General features: G+C 46.5%; 1 protein-coding gene across 1 annotated transcript in view; it reads left to right on the top strand.

Annotated features, from left to right (window-relative positions):
• POLR3A (RNA polymerase III subunit A) overlaps positions 1–13,939 on the top strand; it is a 52,821-nt gene continuing 38,882 nt past the window's right edge. The window contains exons 1-8 of the mRNA XM_058696807.1: positions 1–192; positions 2,761–2,896; positions 3,127–3,264; positions 4,410–4,581; positions 4,829–4,983; positions 12,845–13,084; positions 13,195–13,357; positions 13,536–13,672. Of these exons, the coding sequence (XP_058552790.1) occupies positions 149–192; positions 2,761–2,896; positions 3,127–3,264; positions 4,410–4,581; positions 4,829–4,983; positions 12,845–13,084; positions 13,195–13,357; positions 13,536–13,672 (1,185 nt within the window). The 5' untranslated portion in view covers positions 1–148. The remainder of the gene's footprint in view (positions 193–2,760; positions 2,897–3,126; positions 3,265–4,409; positions 4,582–4,828; positions 4,984–12,844; positions 13,085–13,194; positions 13,358–13,535; positions 13,673–13,939) is intronic.

Raw genomic sequence — 13,939 nt, 5'->3', positions numbered from 1 at the left:
CGACCACGTGAGGCGCTCTACGGTGGCCGAGAGGATGCCGCTGCTCTTGTAGTAACGAGGCAAGAAGCACGGCCGGGAGGTGCCCGGAGCTACGTTTTTCTAATCTAGCTCCCCCGGTCTCGAGGAGGGTGCCCCGGCAGCCGTCACCATGGTGAAGGAGCAGTTCCGAGAGACAGATGTGGCCAAGAAAATGTAAGGAGGGGCAAGAATGGCCAAAGGACGGAGAAATGAGGGGCAGAGGGGCGCGAGGTCAGGGGTCCTGGGTCTCAAAGAGTCGGAGATGAGGGTCAGTTGGAAGGGGAGGGCCAGGAATCAGCGGAAGGTGGTGGGCAAAGCTCAGAAGTAATCAAGGTAGGTCAAAGAAATCGGTCAGGCAGAGGGCATTCCAGCACTCGGGGGACTGCAGGCCGGGGGTGGCCCCTGGGCTTTGGGAGGAGTAGGTGGGATGGGACGTGAGCCTTGGGCCTAAGCACGAGTCCTCTCGAGGTCAAACGATGACCCCCTTTGTTTCAGCGAATCTTCTGCCACTGCAGCGTGGGGGAACAATCTGGGCCGGGGAGTGTGTCTAATTCTGGTATTACTGCAAAGCACCCAACACGGAGGCAACATTTGCTGACCAAAAGGTTGGAGTTACCAGCTAGAAAGCTCTACCACTGGGCTGTGGGTGGCAGTCTCAAAAATAAGGCTGCGCTTCTGGGTCTACTCCTTCAGAGCTTAGTTATCAGGCCATGACCTCTCCTTAATGCTTCCAGGGGGAAAATGAACCAGTTGTTCTTGCAACAGATGCTTACTGAGGAAGGTATGGTGTGCTAGACCCAGCCATAGGCTTTAGGGATGGGGTGTGATTAAGACCTTACTGCCTAGTCTAGTTGAAGAAGGTAGACAAGTGAACCTTGGCAAGTACAAGCGTAGGTATAGGGGTTCGGAGAGTATGTAATGAGAAAGCAGAAAAACGCCGGCCAGATAAGGAGCGCACTGGAGGGAGAAAGGGGTGATGAGAAGGACGTGGGAGATCTGAAGCTGTGTTCCAGAGTCATCTGGCAGGCAGTAAGGAACCTTTGAAGCGTGTTAAGCAGGGAAGTGTGTCGATAAGAATTCTTCTTCTGGAAGATCTCTTGATTCTTGGGGAACAGAGTAAGAGAGAGACCTTGGAGGCCACTGCAGGGGGTCCAGGCAGGGGTAATGATGGTCTGCATGAGGGTGGTGGAGTCATTGGAGAGAAGGGGATTTTAGAGGAGTTTGGGATATAAAACTGACAGGATTGTTAGGGATGAGGGAAGGGAGAAATGAGATTGGAACACAGAATTTCTTCCTTGGGCAGCTGTGTGGATGGTTGCCATTCAAGGGGAACAAGTATCTTACTTGGAAGAATCCATATTTCCCTGGCCCCTCATGCCCACCCCAAACCCCATCCATATTCAGATGTAATCTGTTCTCACAAAGCAGGCTGGCAGACTCTGTTAAGATGCAAATTAGGTATCTGAGACTTCCATTTAAAACCTTCTAACAGCTTTCTTTTGCACTAACATTTAAATTCTCTACCAGAGTTCCCAAGCCCAACCTGACCTGAGCCCTGTACACCTCACTGATTTCGTCCTGTACCATTAGTTTTCTGTGCTCCATCATACTGGCTTGGTTCATTTGGTTCTTGAATGCCACGCTTGTGCTGGCTCTGGGACCTTTGCCCTAGTTGTTCTCTACTAAAAATGCCGGACCTCTGTCTTGTTTTACGGCTGTCTCCCTCTTACTCAGAATTCAGCTTAAATGTCAACTTTACAGAGGCTTTCTGACCCCATAACATAGTTTTCTTAGACTCTGTCTACCACTTCATATCATTTTCAATCTCTGCATCTATTCACTTTTGTGTCTGTATTTGCTTGTCTCTCTTGCCCACCCTGAACCGTGAGTCCCATGTTGGCAGGGTCCTTGTCTGTGTCCTCTAATATGGATCTTCAGCTTGGCACATAGTAAATCCCCGGTTTGTTGGTCAGATGGTTGAAGGAAAAGATTTGGGAAAGAAAGTTCCGGGTTCTGTTTTAGATGTGTCGAGTTTGAGGTGCCTGTACGGCTATGCAGAAGCGGTGTCTATTACCGTCTCCAGCCAAGTAGTAGTAGCTGGTCTATAGGAGATTAGACACACATTAACAGGTACTCCAGTGACACAGTCACTCAAGGGGGATGTGTAGAATAAAAAGGAGTTGTGTTGCATCCCTAGGTGAGGAGAGATAATACTTAAGGGATGGTAGTAGAAAAAACAACTACAAAAGAGACTTAAGAAGGAACAGGTGGCATGGGGCCAAGGCATACAAAGAGTATGTGGTGTCACCAAGGCCGTGAGAAGAAAATATTTCAAGATAAGGGGGAGAGGGAGTTAACATCCAGCACTGCAGAGCAGGAAAATAAGAACATTCTCCTAGAATTTAGCAGCAAGCAATCATTCACTTGATAGTAAGAATGGAAATTATTTCAGTAGGACGAAGGGATGCTTACCAAGGAAAAATGGGAGAGATTTGAATATATTTAATAATAGTACAGCGAGCCTACAGACAGTTGGAAGGATAAGGTTGGTTGTGGCGGCTCACTGTGTAATAGCCGCTTTTGGTAAGCGGTTTTGATGTAATTTTTCCCCTCTCTCGTTATTAATTAAGTAAGCTCTATGCACTACATTGGATTTCCACTTGCGATCCCAAGATCAAGAGTCTCGGTGCCCTACCGACTGAGCCAGGCAGGCACCCCAGCTCCCGTCTCTTTTTATTCCAGAAGCCACATCTGTTTTGGAATGAAGTCACCTGAGGAGATGCGCCAGCAGGCACACATCCAGGTTGTGAGTAAGAACCTGTATAGCCAGGACAACAACCACGCCCCCTTGCTGTATGGTGTGCTTGACCATAGGATGGTAAGGTCCCAACCCTTCCCGCTTCTGTGCGTTTTCACTTGCCAGATTGGAGGAAGCAAGAGCTTCTCTCCATCTCCCTTGTTCCCCCTGCACATCTCAGGGTCTCCAGACCTCGGTCTGGAGGATTTGAATACACTGCACTTTCCCAAGCGATTTTGACTCAGAGTCACCTGGTCCCTCTCTCCTGTGCAGTGGTCTCCATTAGCGATTGCGTGTGCTTTTTTCCAAAGGGTACAAGTGAGAAGGACCGTCCTTGTGAGACCTGTGGGAAGAACCTGGCTGACTGTCTGGGACACTACGGGTACATTGACTTGGAGTTGCCATGCTTCCACGTGGGCTACTTCAGAGCAGTTATAGGCATCTTACAGGTAGGCGCAGAGGTGTCCGTTTTCAGGGTGTAAACTTAGGAACTACTGCTCAGGGACACTGGGAGTGAGCTTAGGAGCCGTGAGTGGTCAGGGGGACATCTGGGGAGGATTTTTACATTACGTAACGTAATACTGCATCTTACAAGAAGACGCATAAGGATTCTTTACTCTTGATTTTTCTTGAGTAGGAGGTAAGTACGTGTTGTAAAAAGTAATCATGGGCGCCTGGGTGGCTCAGTCAGTTAAGGGTCCAATTCTTGATCTCTGCTCAAGTCATGATCTGACGGTTCGTGGATTCAAACCCCACATCGGGCTCCGTGCTAACGGCACAGAGCCTGCTTGGAAATCTTACTCCACCTCCCTCTCTCTGCCCCTCCCCTGCTTGCTTTCTCTGTCTCTCTCTCAAACTAAACTTTTTTTTAAAAAAAAATTTTTTTTGGGGCGCCTGGGTGGCTCAGTTGGTTAAGCATCCGACTTCAGCTCAGGTCATGATCTCACAGTTCGTGGGTTCGGGCCCCGCGTCAGGCTCTGTGCTGACAGCTTGGAGCCTGTTTCGGATTCTGTGTCTCCCTCTCTCTCTGCCCCTCCCCTGTTCATGCTCTGCCTCTCTCTGTCTCAAAAATAAATAAACGCTAAAAAAATTTTTTTTTATTTAAAAAAAAATTTTTTTTTTAACGTTTTACTTATTTTTGAGAGAGTATGAGTATGAGAGACACACAGTATGAGTGGGGGAGGGGCAGAGAGAAGGAGGAAGACACAGAACCCAAAGCAGGCTCCAGGCTCTGAGCTGTCATCACAGAGCCCAACGTGGGGCTTCAGCCCACGAACCATGAGACCATGACTTGAGCTGAAGTCAGACTCTTAACCAACTGAGCCACCCAGGCGCCCCATAAGTAAACTTAAAAAATAATAATAATCATGAATCAAGCAGTACAGAACAACACAAAATTTAAAAATCAGCAAAAATTCTACCAGGCAGCTCTGACTATAGGTAGCATTCTGGTGAACATCAGCCCCCTCTCTGTGCATATCTCCGGGCACATCGCTTAAAGTTTCCTGGGCAAGAGGTAGGGGTGACTTTTTTTTTTCCTTCAAGAAAAGACTTTCTCATCTCTCATCCTTTCATCGGTTTTAATTTTTAAAAGATGATCTGTAAAACCTGCTGCCACATCATGCTGTCCCAGGAGGAGAAGAAGCAGTTTCTGGATTATCTGAAGAGACCCGGCCTGACCTACCTCCAGAAACGTGGCCTGAAGAAGAAAATCTCTGATAAGTGCCGGAAGAAAAACATCTGCCATTACTGCGGTGCTTTTAATGGTGAGGAGAACACATAAAAGGTTTGGTGATAGTCCTTTCCATTCACTCTGGTCCATTTAGCTTATTAGTTTTATGGAGTGTTGGGAGGTCAGGTTTTTTTCTTGCAAACTAGACATCAGAGCCTAGCAACTGATGCCCTGTTAGCCAAATGCATTTTCAGTGATTTCGTTAGCCAGACTGCAGCCTCAGGCCAACCTGAGCAAGTATCTCCTTTTCCCAACCTTGGTAAATAAATTCTCTCTTATAGGTACTGTAAAGAAATGTGGATTACTGAAGATAATTCATGAGAAATACAAGACCAACAAAAAAGTGGTGGATCCTATTGTATCAAATTTCCTTCAGTCTTTTGAAACAGCCATCGAGCATAACAAAGAAGTAGAACCACTGCTGGGAAGGGCACAGGTGAGCCTGAAATCACATGCCTGCCTCCCCCCGCATCACACGCACCCATTCTTACCCCTCCCTCTCTGATAGACACGTCTTCCGAAATGAGAAGCTCCGTTAAGGTAGATCTCTAGGAATACTTCCATGAAAAGTGTTTATCTTACAGTGTGTTCAGTGTTGAATGTAGACTGATCATGTAACTAACACGCTTTTTTTTTTTTTTTTGCATTTATTTTTATTTTTTTTTTATTTATTTATTTTTTTTTTTATTTATTTTTGGGACAGAGAGAGACAGAGCATGAACGGGGGAGGGGCAGAGAGAGAGGGAGACACAGAATCGGAAACAGGCTCCAGGCTCCGAGCCATCAGCCCAGAGCCTGACGCGGGGCTCGAACTCACGGACCGCGAGATCGTGACCTGGCTGAAGTCGGACGCTTAACCGACTGCGCCACCCAGGCGCCCCATGCATTTATTTATTTTTGAGAGACAGACCGCATGAGCAGGGGCGGGGCAGAGAGAGAGGGAGACACAGAATCCGAAGCAGGCTCCAGGCTCCGAGCTGTGAGCACAGAGCCTGACACGGGGCTCAAACCCACAAATTGTGAGATCATGACCTGAGCCGAAGTCAGACGCTCAACTAACTAACACACTTTGAATTGTGCAGACAGCATGTCACAGTTGTATCATAAGAGATTGTGGCATCACAGCTATACAGAGCATAAACTGAGAGAGCCTGTGTCTCACATGGGTGAGATCTAAGAAATTGTAGGTAACTCCCGTTACTTTTCTTGGTACAGGCTTAACTAGTAGAACTTTATGAAGTATCCTGTTCTGCCTCACTTTGATTTCGATTAGTACTGAATTCACACAGTACCGTCCAGAATTGGTAGTATACAAAACTAAGAAACCAGTTGAGTGGCTACTGAGTACCAAATTCTGTCAGTCATATGGGGAGTGTCAGGAACTGTAAGACAGTGGGTCTGTTGTCACTGACCCCACCGTTTAGATGTGTCACGAGCAAGTAGTCTGAAAAGATAACTGACATCCTGGGCCAGGGCGCTAACCATCACTTGAGTGGCAGAGACCGGAAGTACAGTACGGTGGGCAAGGAGGAGGAACGTGTTGCTTTGGTCTTGATTGGGAAATACTGAGGAAAGGTGTGGTTTGTTCTGGTCTTCGAACAGGAGTAGGGTTTACAGAATCAAGGGTAGTGAGCTCAGCACATCCAGGCGGCAATGCCTCGGCTGATTCTGAGGCTGAGGCTCTGAAAGACCAGAGAGTGCTAATGAAAGCACTTGCCTTCAGGGACTGCTGAGAGGGACAGGACCTGTTCCTTGCTCTTCACATGGATTGCCTCTGATTTAATCCTCAGCAGCGCTTGAGACAGCCCTGCCCAAAGTGACAGAGAGGACTCAAGCCACGGCAGCTGGAGTGCTAGAGAAAAGACACAACTGAGAGCTTGGTGTAGAGCGCGTCCTGCTCCGAGGAGCGTGGCCCCATCAGAGGCTTTGAGGTGGTGAATGGTTCATGGTGAATAAATGACAGAATTGTAGGACAGCCTGACTGCTCTTCACAAGACCCCATTACCAGAGAGAAAGGGCAGGTCACGGCTTAGGAGAAAGCGGTCACAATTCATATATCTGACAAAGGACTCTCGTATCCAGGAAACGGTCCTTAAAAATCAGTAAGAAAAATAACCTGATTTTTTTGAATTTATATTTATTTTGAGAGAGAGAGAAGGTAAAAGGCAGAGAAAGAGAGGAAAAGAGATAGAATCTCAGGCAGGCTCCGCACTTCAATGCAGAGCCCAGTGTGGGGCTTGAACTCACAAACCGTGAGATCATGACCTGAGCTGAAATCAAAGGTCAGACGCTTAACTGACTGAGCCACCCAGGTGCCCCAAAATACAACCTGATTTTAAGCAGTGGGAGCAAAACTTGAATTGGCACGTCCCAAAGCATCCATTCCAATGCCAATAAACAAAGGAACATTGCTCAATGTTACTAGTCATCAGGGAATCACTGATTATAACTATACCCTCACGGAAAAATGGAAATGTAAAAAAAACTGAAAACTGCCTGCTTGCAAGGACGTGAAGTGACTAGCACTCACATTGATAGTGTGGAAGGTTACCGCTACTTTGAACGGCCGTTTAACAATTTCTTACAAAGTTACGCCTACACTAACCATACGATTCAGCTGTTTTTTTTTTTTTAATTTACATCCAAATTAGCGCATAGTACAACAATGATTTCGGGAGTAGATTCCTTAATGCCCCTTCCCCATTTAGCCCATCCCCCCTCCCACATCCCCCCAGTAACCCTCTGTTCTCCATATATGAGTCTCTTATGTTTTGTTTCCCTTCCTGTTTTTACATTACTTGTGTTTCCCTTCCCTTATGTTCATCTGTTTTGTCTCTTAAAGTCCTCATATGAGTGAAGTCATAGATATTTGTCTTTCTCTGACTAATTTCACTTAGCATAATACCCTCCAGTTCCATCCACGTAGTTGCAAATGGCAAGATTTCATTCTTTTTGATTGCTGAGTAATACTCCATTGTATATATATACCACATCTTCTTTATCCATTTATCCATCGATGGACATTTGGGCTCTTTCCATACTTTGGCTGTTGTTGATAGTGCTGCTATAAACATGGGGGTGCATGTGTCCCTTCGAAACAGCACACCTGTATCCCTTGGATAAATACCTAGTAGTGCAATTGCTGGGTCATAGGGTAGTTCTATTTTTAGTTTTTTTTGTTTTTTTTGTTTTTTTTGTTTTTTTATTTTTGGGACAGAGAGAGACAGAGCATGAACGGGGGAGGGGCAGAGAGAGAGGGAGACACAGAATCGGAAACAGGCTCCAGGCTCCGAGCCATCAGCCCAGAGCCTGACGCGGGGCTCGAACTCACGGACCGCGAGATCGTGACCTGGCTGAAGTCGGACGCTTAACCGACTGCGCCACCCAGGCGCCCCTATTTTTAGTTTTTGAGGAACCTCCATACTGTTTTCCAGAGTGGCTGCACCAGCTTGCATTCCCAACAATTGAGCAGTTTTAATCTTCAGTACATACCTGAGAAAAATGAGTGCATATGTCTGCAGAAACATTTGTACGAGAATGTTCATTGCAAGTTTATTAATAAAAGCCAGAATTGGAAATAGCCCAAATGCCTGTCAGCGGGAGCATAGCAAATTGTCATAAAAATTTTTTTTTTAATGTTTATTTATTTTTGAGAGAGAGACAGAGCATGAGCCAAGAAGGGGCAGAGAGAGAGAGAGGGAGACACAGACTCTGAAGTGGGCTCCAGGCTTTGAGCTGTCAACACAGAGCCTGACGCGGGGCTCGAAACCACAAACCATGAGGTCATGACCTGAGGCGAAGATTGGTGCTTAACTGACTAAGCCACCCAGGTGCCCCTAGCAAATTGTCATAGATCCACACGATGGAATACTATGCTGTAATGAAAGAAGTGAACTCGCAACACACAACCTGGCCAAAGGTCAGAATCCTGCAGAGAACGAGAAGCATATACAAGAGAGTACGTAGTGTATGATTCCACGTAGATCAAGTCCAGCAATAGGCCAGACTGATCTGTGGTGATTGACATCAGGAGAGTAGTTACCCCTGGGGTGAGAGCTTGGTACTGACTGAAAAGAGGTATCAGGGTCCTGGGACGCTTAGGTGGCTCAGTTGGTTAAGCGTCCGACTTTGGCTTAGGTCATGGTTCATGGGTTTGAGCCCCCCATGGGGCTCTCTGCCGTCAATGCAGAGCGTGCTTAGGCTTCTCTCTCCCTCCTGCCACACTCCCCTGCTTGTGCTCACTTGCACTGTCAAAAATAAAATTTTTTTTTAAAATACCAAGGTCCTTTTATGGAGAGATGGAAATACTCTGTATCTTGATTGGAACACTAGTGTGTGTCTGGTATATATGCGTAGAAACATGTCAGTCTCTTTAGGATTTGTGGAATTTAGTATGTGTGAATTATGCCTTGACTGGGGAACAGAGCGGGTACAAAGAAAACAGACCGTGAACCTGGTGGTGTTAAAGGAGCCAGAGGCCAGAGTCACTGCACGCAGTAAGAATGGCCACGGGCTGCAAGTGTGCGTGCAGACGTCTGGGAAAGGGGAGTGTTCTGGAAATGGGGAGAGAGGGTGTCAGCAATTGATTCAGGCAGAAATGTCTTCAAAGGCAGTAAGGGTGAAGCTGCTACAGAGGAAGTGCGGGCGGGCTGAGGAAGATGGTCTTGGCCCTTGTACAGCCCAAGAGAGAGAGGCACTGTCCAGGCTGGTGGCTGTGCAGAAAGCTTTCAGAAGCCTGGTGAGCAGCCTTGGTCATGGGCGTGAAGGGTGCCTGGGCTTTCCCGGCGGTGGCCTGACTTGCAGGGTGCCCCTGCACGCACTCTGCTGCTCCTGGATCAGCATCCTTGACAGCCCACCACTGCCCCCTGCCAGCTTTCTGTCCGGAACGGGTGACCACGGTCTCTGCTCCACACACTCTCCATAGTAGGGAGTAGCACGATTCTCCCATACAGCCTGGGAGGCATCTTGTTTGGGAAAGTCTCCTTCCTAAATGACTCGGCCCTGGAGGTAACCCCTCCCATTTCAGAGTCTAGAGCATCGAGCTTGGCTCTCTGGGCATTCCCCCACTGCCACCACCCCCGTGTATCTCACCCCACTCTATCCAGATTGATGCCCCAGAGGTGGTTTAGGGTAGTGGTGAAGAGCTTTGGCCTTGGAGTCGGACCCAAGATCAGAGCCCAGTTCTGCTGCTTGTTTGTTCTGTGACCTTAGACACGTGACCCAACCTGGACTTGAGTTTTGTAACTCTAAACAGGGATTACAAGAGTATCTGCTTTAAGGCTATTGTGAGGATTAAGAGTTGAATTCCAGATCAAGTGCTTAACAGAGTGCCTGGTGCATAGCAAGTGCTTAGACCGTATTACCCAGTTGCAGTAGTTAGGACTGCTACTGACAGTATGATAACAATGACAGGGGTGCCCAGCTGGCTCAATGAGAAGGACGTGTGACTCTTAATCTCAGGGTCATGAGTTCGAGCCCCACTTTGGGTATAGAAATTACTTCAAATAAATCAACTTCGAAAATAAATAAAAGCAATTTTGTCTAGTGCATCTATATGATTCAATTTATGATAATGAAATTATTTTTTAAAAAATAATGACAAGACATGGTGAGGATAGATGAGGTTTCCTCCCCCTCCACATGTAGGCTCAGACTCCATGTCCTTTTGGCTTTACCCAGCCTGCTCCCTTCCCCTCTTTACCAAACTCTCCCTTCCCTTGGCTTCTTCCCTGCAGCCTGGCACACCTCTGTTCTCCGGACCCTTTGACCTCACTCTTTCCTCAACCACATGTCTATTGTCTGTGCCTCCATGGCACTTGTGTTCCATCTTACATTTCTGCTGGTTTCTCTTTTAAGTGTGGTATAACAAGATCTGTTTTTCTGAGGCCCTGTTTGATGCTACTCACAGTGCTTGGACAGTGTGGGGGCCTCCAGACTCATCAGAGACCATCAGCTTATCCTGCCTTTTTTTTTTTTTTTTTAAGTTTATTTATCTCAAAAGAATATGTGCACGCTGGGGAAGGAACACAGAGAGAAGGGGGGAGAGAGAATCCCACGCAGGCTCCATGCTATCAGTGCAGAGCCCAACCATGAGGTCGTGACTTGAGCTGAAATCAAGAGCCAGACGCTTAACAGACTGAGCCACCCAGGGCGCCTCATCCTGGTTCTTATACCAGCTGTGGAAGAAGGGAGGGGGCAAAACAGGAATTCACCATTTGCCTGATTCCGAATGGCCCTTCCTCAGAACCCCTTAGTAACCTGAAGTGAACAAAGCATCAGTGACTTACTTTTACCTTTTGTGGAGAGGGGCATTGTGCAGACAGGCAAACGTATTGCCCTGAAGTTCATTGATCTCAGGATGATCCACATCCTGACATGTTTACCTACCCATTTAATTTCCAGGAACATGGAACCCCGTATGCCTTTATGGGTAGCATAGCATTCTTGAGTTGATGGAGACCATAGAGCAGTGGTTCTGGACCTTTCCTGGCTCACAGACCTCTTTAGGAATTGAACAAAAACTCTGGACTCTATCTCCAGACTAGTGTATATCCACTCCCCATTTTTTGTTTTGTTTTCAATTTATTTTCATTTTTTAGAGCATGCAAGCTGGGAAGAGGGGGAAAGAGAGTCTTTTTTTTTTTTTGGTGTGGCAGGGGAGAGTAGAGGATCTTAAGAAGGAGAGAGAGGATCTTAAGTAGCCTCTGTACTTGGCATGGAGCCTGCCGTGGGCTCAATCCCGCAATCCCGGGATCGTGACCTGAGCTGAAATCAAGAGTCGAGTTAGACACTCAACCAACTGAACCACCCCAGGTGCCCCATCCAGTCCCAGTTTTAATGCAAATCCAGGGGTTGGTGGACCTGCAGATAGGAGTTTGTCCATAGATGCCATCAGTCTTGCCTCCCCACCAGGTATAAATGCCTTCCACAGCATCTCGGGCAGACTGAGCGGCACGCGGTGCTCTCTTCACCACCACCCAAGGCAGCCCACACTCCACCAGGGAGCCCTAGCTGTTGGGATATTCCGCCTCAGACCAAACAGCCCTTCTGTCTCTCTAGTGGTCCCCAACTTCTGTTTCCTGTCACATAACGATAAGTCAGGCCCACTTCCATGTGTCCCTTGGGAGATTATTGTTACGTGACTCTTGCCAGTCTTGCCCCCCTGCATCGTGGATGTCCGTGATGTCCTTGTCTGGCACGACTCTGGTACTACAGGTGACATTCAGCCTTCATCCTGTTCCTTGAGCTCTTAGTTTTAGATTTCCTCCAACTGCATCAGGTGGGCATGAGGTGCTTGTTGCTGGGGGATAGGGAAGCTGAGGGAGGTGAATTCTGTGGGCAGGGACCAGACTGCAAAAGTCAGGCAGGATTCCTCCCCAACTACTGCCATCTCTTCCGGGGTAGGACCATGGAAACTTCCTCTTGCGACAGTGTTTTAAGGGCAGTGGCTGTTCAAACATTTCTTCTTGGTTTTGCTCCCTATTTCATTAAGTTACGCATAGCAAGTTCTGGTTGTAACGTGTTCTTGGTCACACAGTCTCTCATCCCAAGAAAATGTAATAAGCAGCAACAAGACACAAACTGACTGTTCTTAACTTTCGTCTTTGGGTATCTCTGATCATTTGTATAGTTCTTGTATTACGAGTGAGTTGTAGCATAGCACTTCTATTAAATGAAGTTAATACAAAGGCAATATAAGTTCACTGTAGAAAATTGAAATGTAAACGAAGAAGCGATTATAATTCCATTCACCTGTAGACGGTACTATTAACACCTCGCTAAACGTACATTTCCTCTTTTCTGTACAGACGTACATTTTCCCCCAAAATGAGATCATATTATACACACACTTCTTTCATTTACCAATGTCTTATGAACACCTTCCATAACAGTGGCTACATTTCTGTAATGTCATTTTTTAATGGCTTCATGCTTGCTCACATATGGATATACCATGATTTTGTCTAGCCAGCAACCTATCAGACAGTCTCAGTTCTTCGCTATTAACGGCATTACTGAACATCCCTATAGCCAAATCTCTGTGTTGACTTCTAAAGTCAGACCCTGTGGAATAATTATGAGAAGTGGAATTACTGGCATTAAATAATTGGAAGGAAAGGTATACACATGTTTAGGGCTTTGCCAGTGTAGCGTGTTACCAACAGAAATCTCTGCCCATGTTTGTACTTACTCTGAGTTCCGTGGTGGGTCGGGTAGAGTGCATGGAGAAGTAAACCCGTGCCCAAGCTGTGGGAAGTTAACGTGTGTCTCCATTCTTCCTTTCCTGCTCTTCATAGGAAAACCTGAATCCCTTAGTAGTTCTGAATTTATTTAAACGAATCCCAGCTGAAGATGTCCCTCTACTTCTAATGAACCCAGAAGCTGGAAAGCCCTCTGATTTGATTCTCACGCGACTTTTAGTGCCCCCTTTGTGTATCAGACCCTCCGTCGTGAGTGATTTGAAGTCTGGCACCAATGAAGATGATCTGACAATGAAACTGACAGAAATCATTTTCCTAAATGATGTCATCAAAAAGGTCAGTATTTCCAAGCCCCAGGTTTAGGAGTGTATCTATGCAAACCCTTCTTATCGAGAAAGATTGACCCAGGATCATTTTTTTTTTTCTTTATTTCTGCTCATTTTTAGCATCGCATATCAGGAGCTAAGACCCAGATGATCATGGAAGACTGGGATTTCCTACAGCTGCAGTGCGCCCTCTACATTAACAGTGAGCTCTCAGGCATCCCCCTCAACATGGCACCCAAGAAATGGACCAGAGGTTTTGTCCAGCGCCTAAAGGGAAAACAGGGTACGTTTCCAACAAGATGTGCAGGAGACAGTCTTCTGCCTTTTGTTACCCTTTTTTTGGAGTGTGTCTAGTGTATCTAGTTAAAAATTACAGAATTTTCTTGTTTGTGGTCATACTATATCCCCAAACAGCATACATTTGTGCTGCAGAGACCTATAACCTATTTTTATTGATTTAGGTCGATTTAGAGGCAACCTTTCAGGAAAGAGAGTAGATTTTTCTGGCAGAACAGTCATCTCACCTGACCCCAACCTCAGGATTGATGAGGTAGCCGTGCCAGTTCACGTGGCCAAAATTCTTACTTTTCCTGAGAAGGTAAGTACCATTCAGCCACTCGATTCTGTTTTGACTCCAGTCTTTTACATTATTATTTTGAGATTCCAAACAGTAGACAGTTGGAAAATCCCGAGGTGTGTGTAAGTGTTATCTTCCAGTCTGACGCATAAACCACCACATGTAGTGTCTACAACATACACAAACACAGATATGTCTGCCTTTGTGTGTATATATTCACATTTATGTCAGACATCTCTTCTGCAACTTACTTCTCCAAGGAGTATGGTCTTTGACCTCTTCCTGTGT

The sequence above is a fragment of the Neofelis nebulosa genome, chromosome 13, assembly GCF_028018385.1.
Source record: "Neofelis nebulosa isolate mNeoNeb1 chromosome 13, mNeoNeb1.pri, whole genome shotgun sequence".
Taxonomy (NCBI): domain Eukaryota; kingdom Metazoa; phylum Chordata; class Mammalia; order Carnivora; family Felidae; genus Neofelis; species Neofelis nebulosa.
The sequence above is the reverse complement of the archived record's forward strand: the minus strand, read 5'-3'. Positions and strand labels throughout refer to the sequence as shown.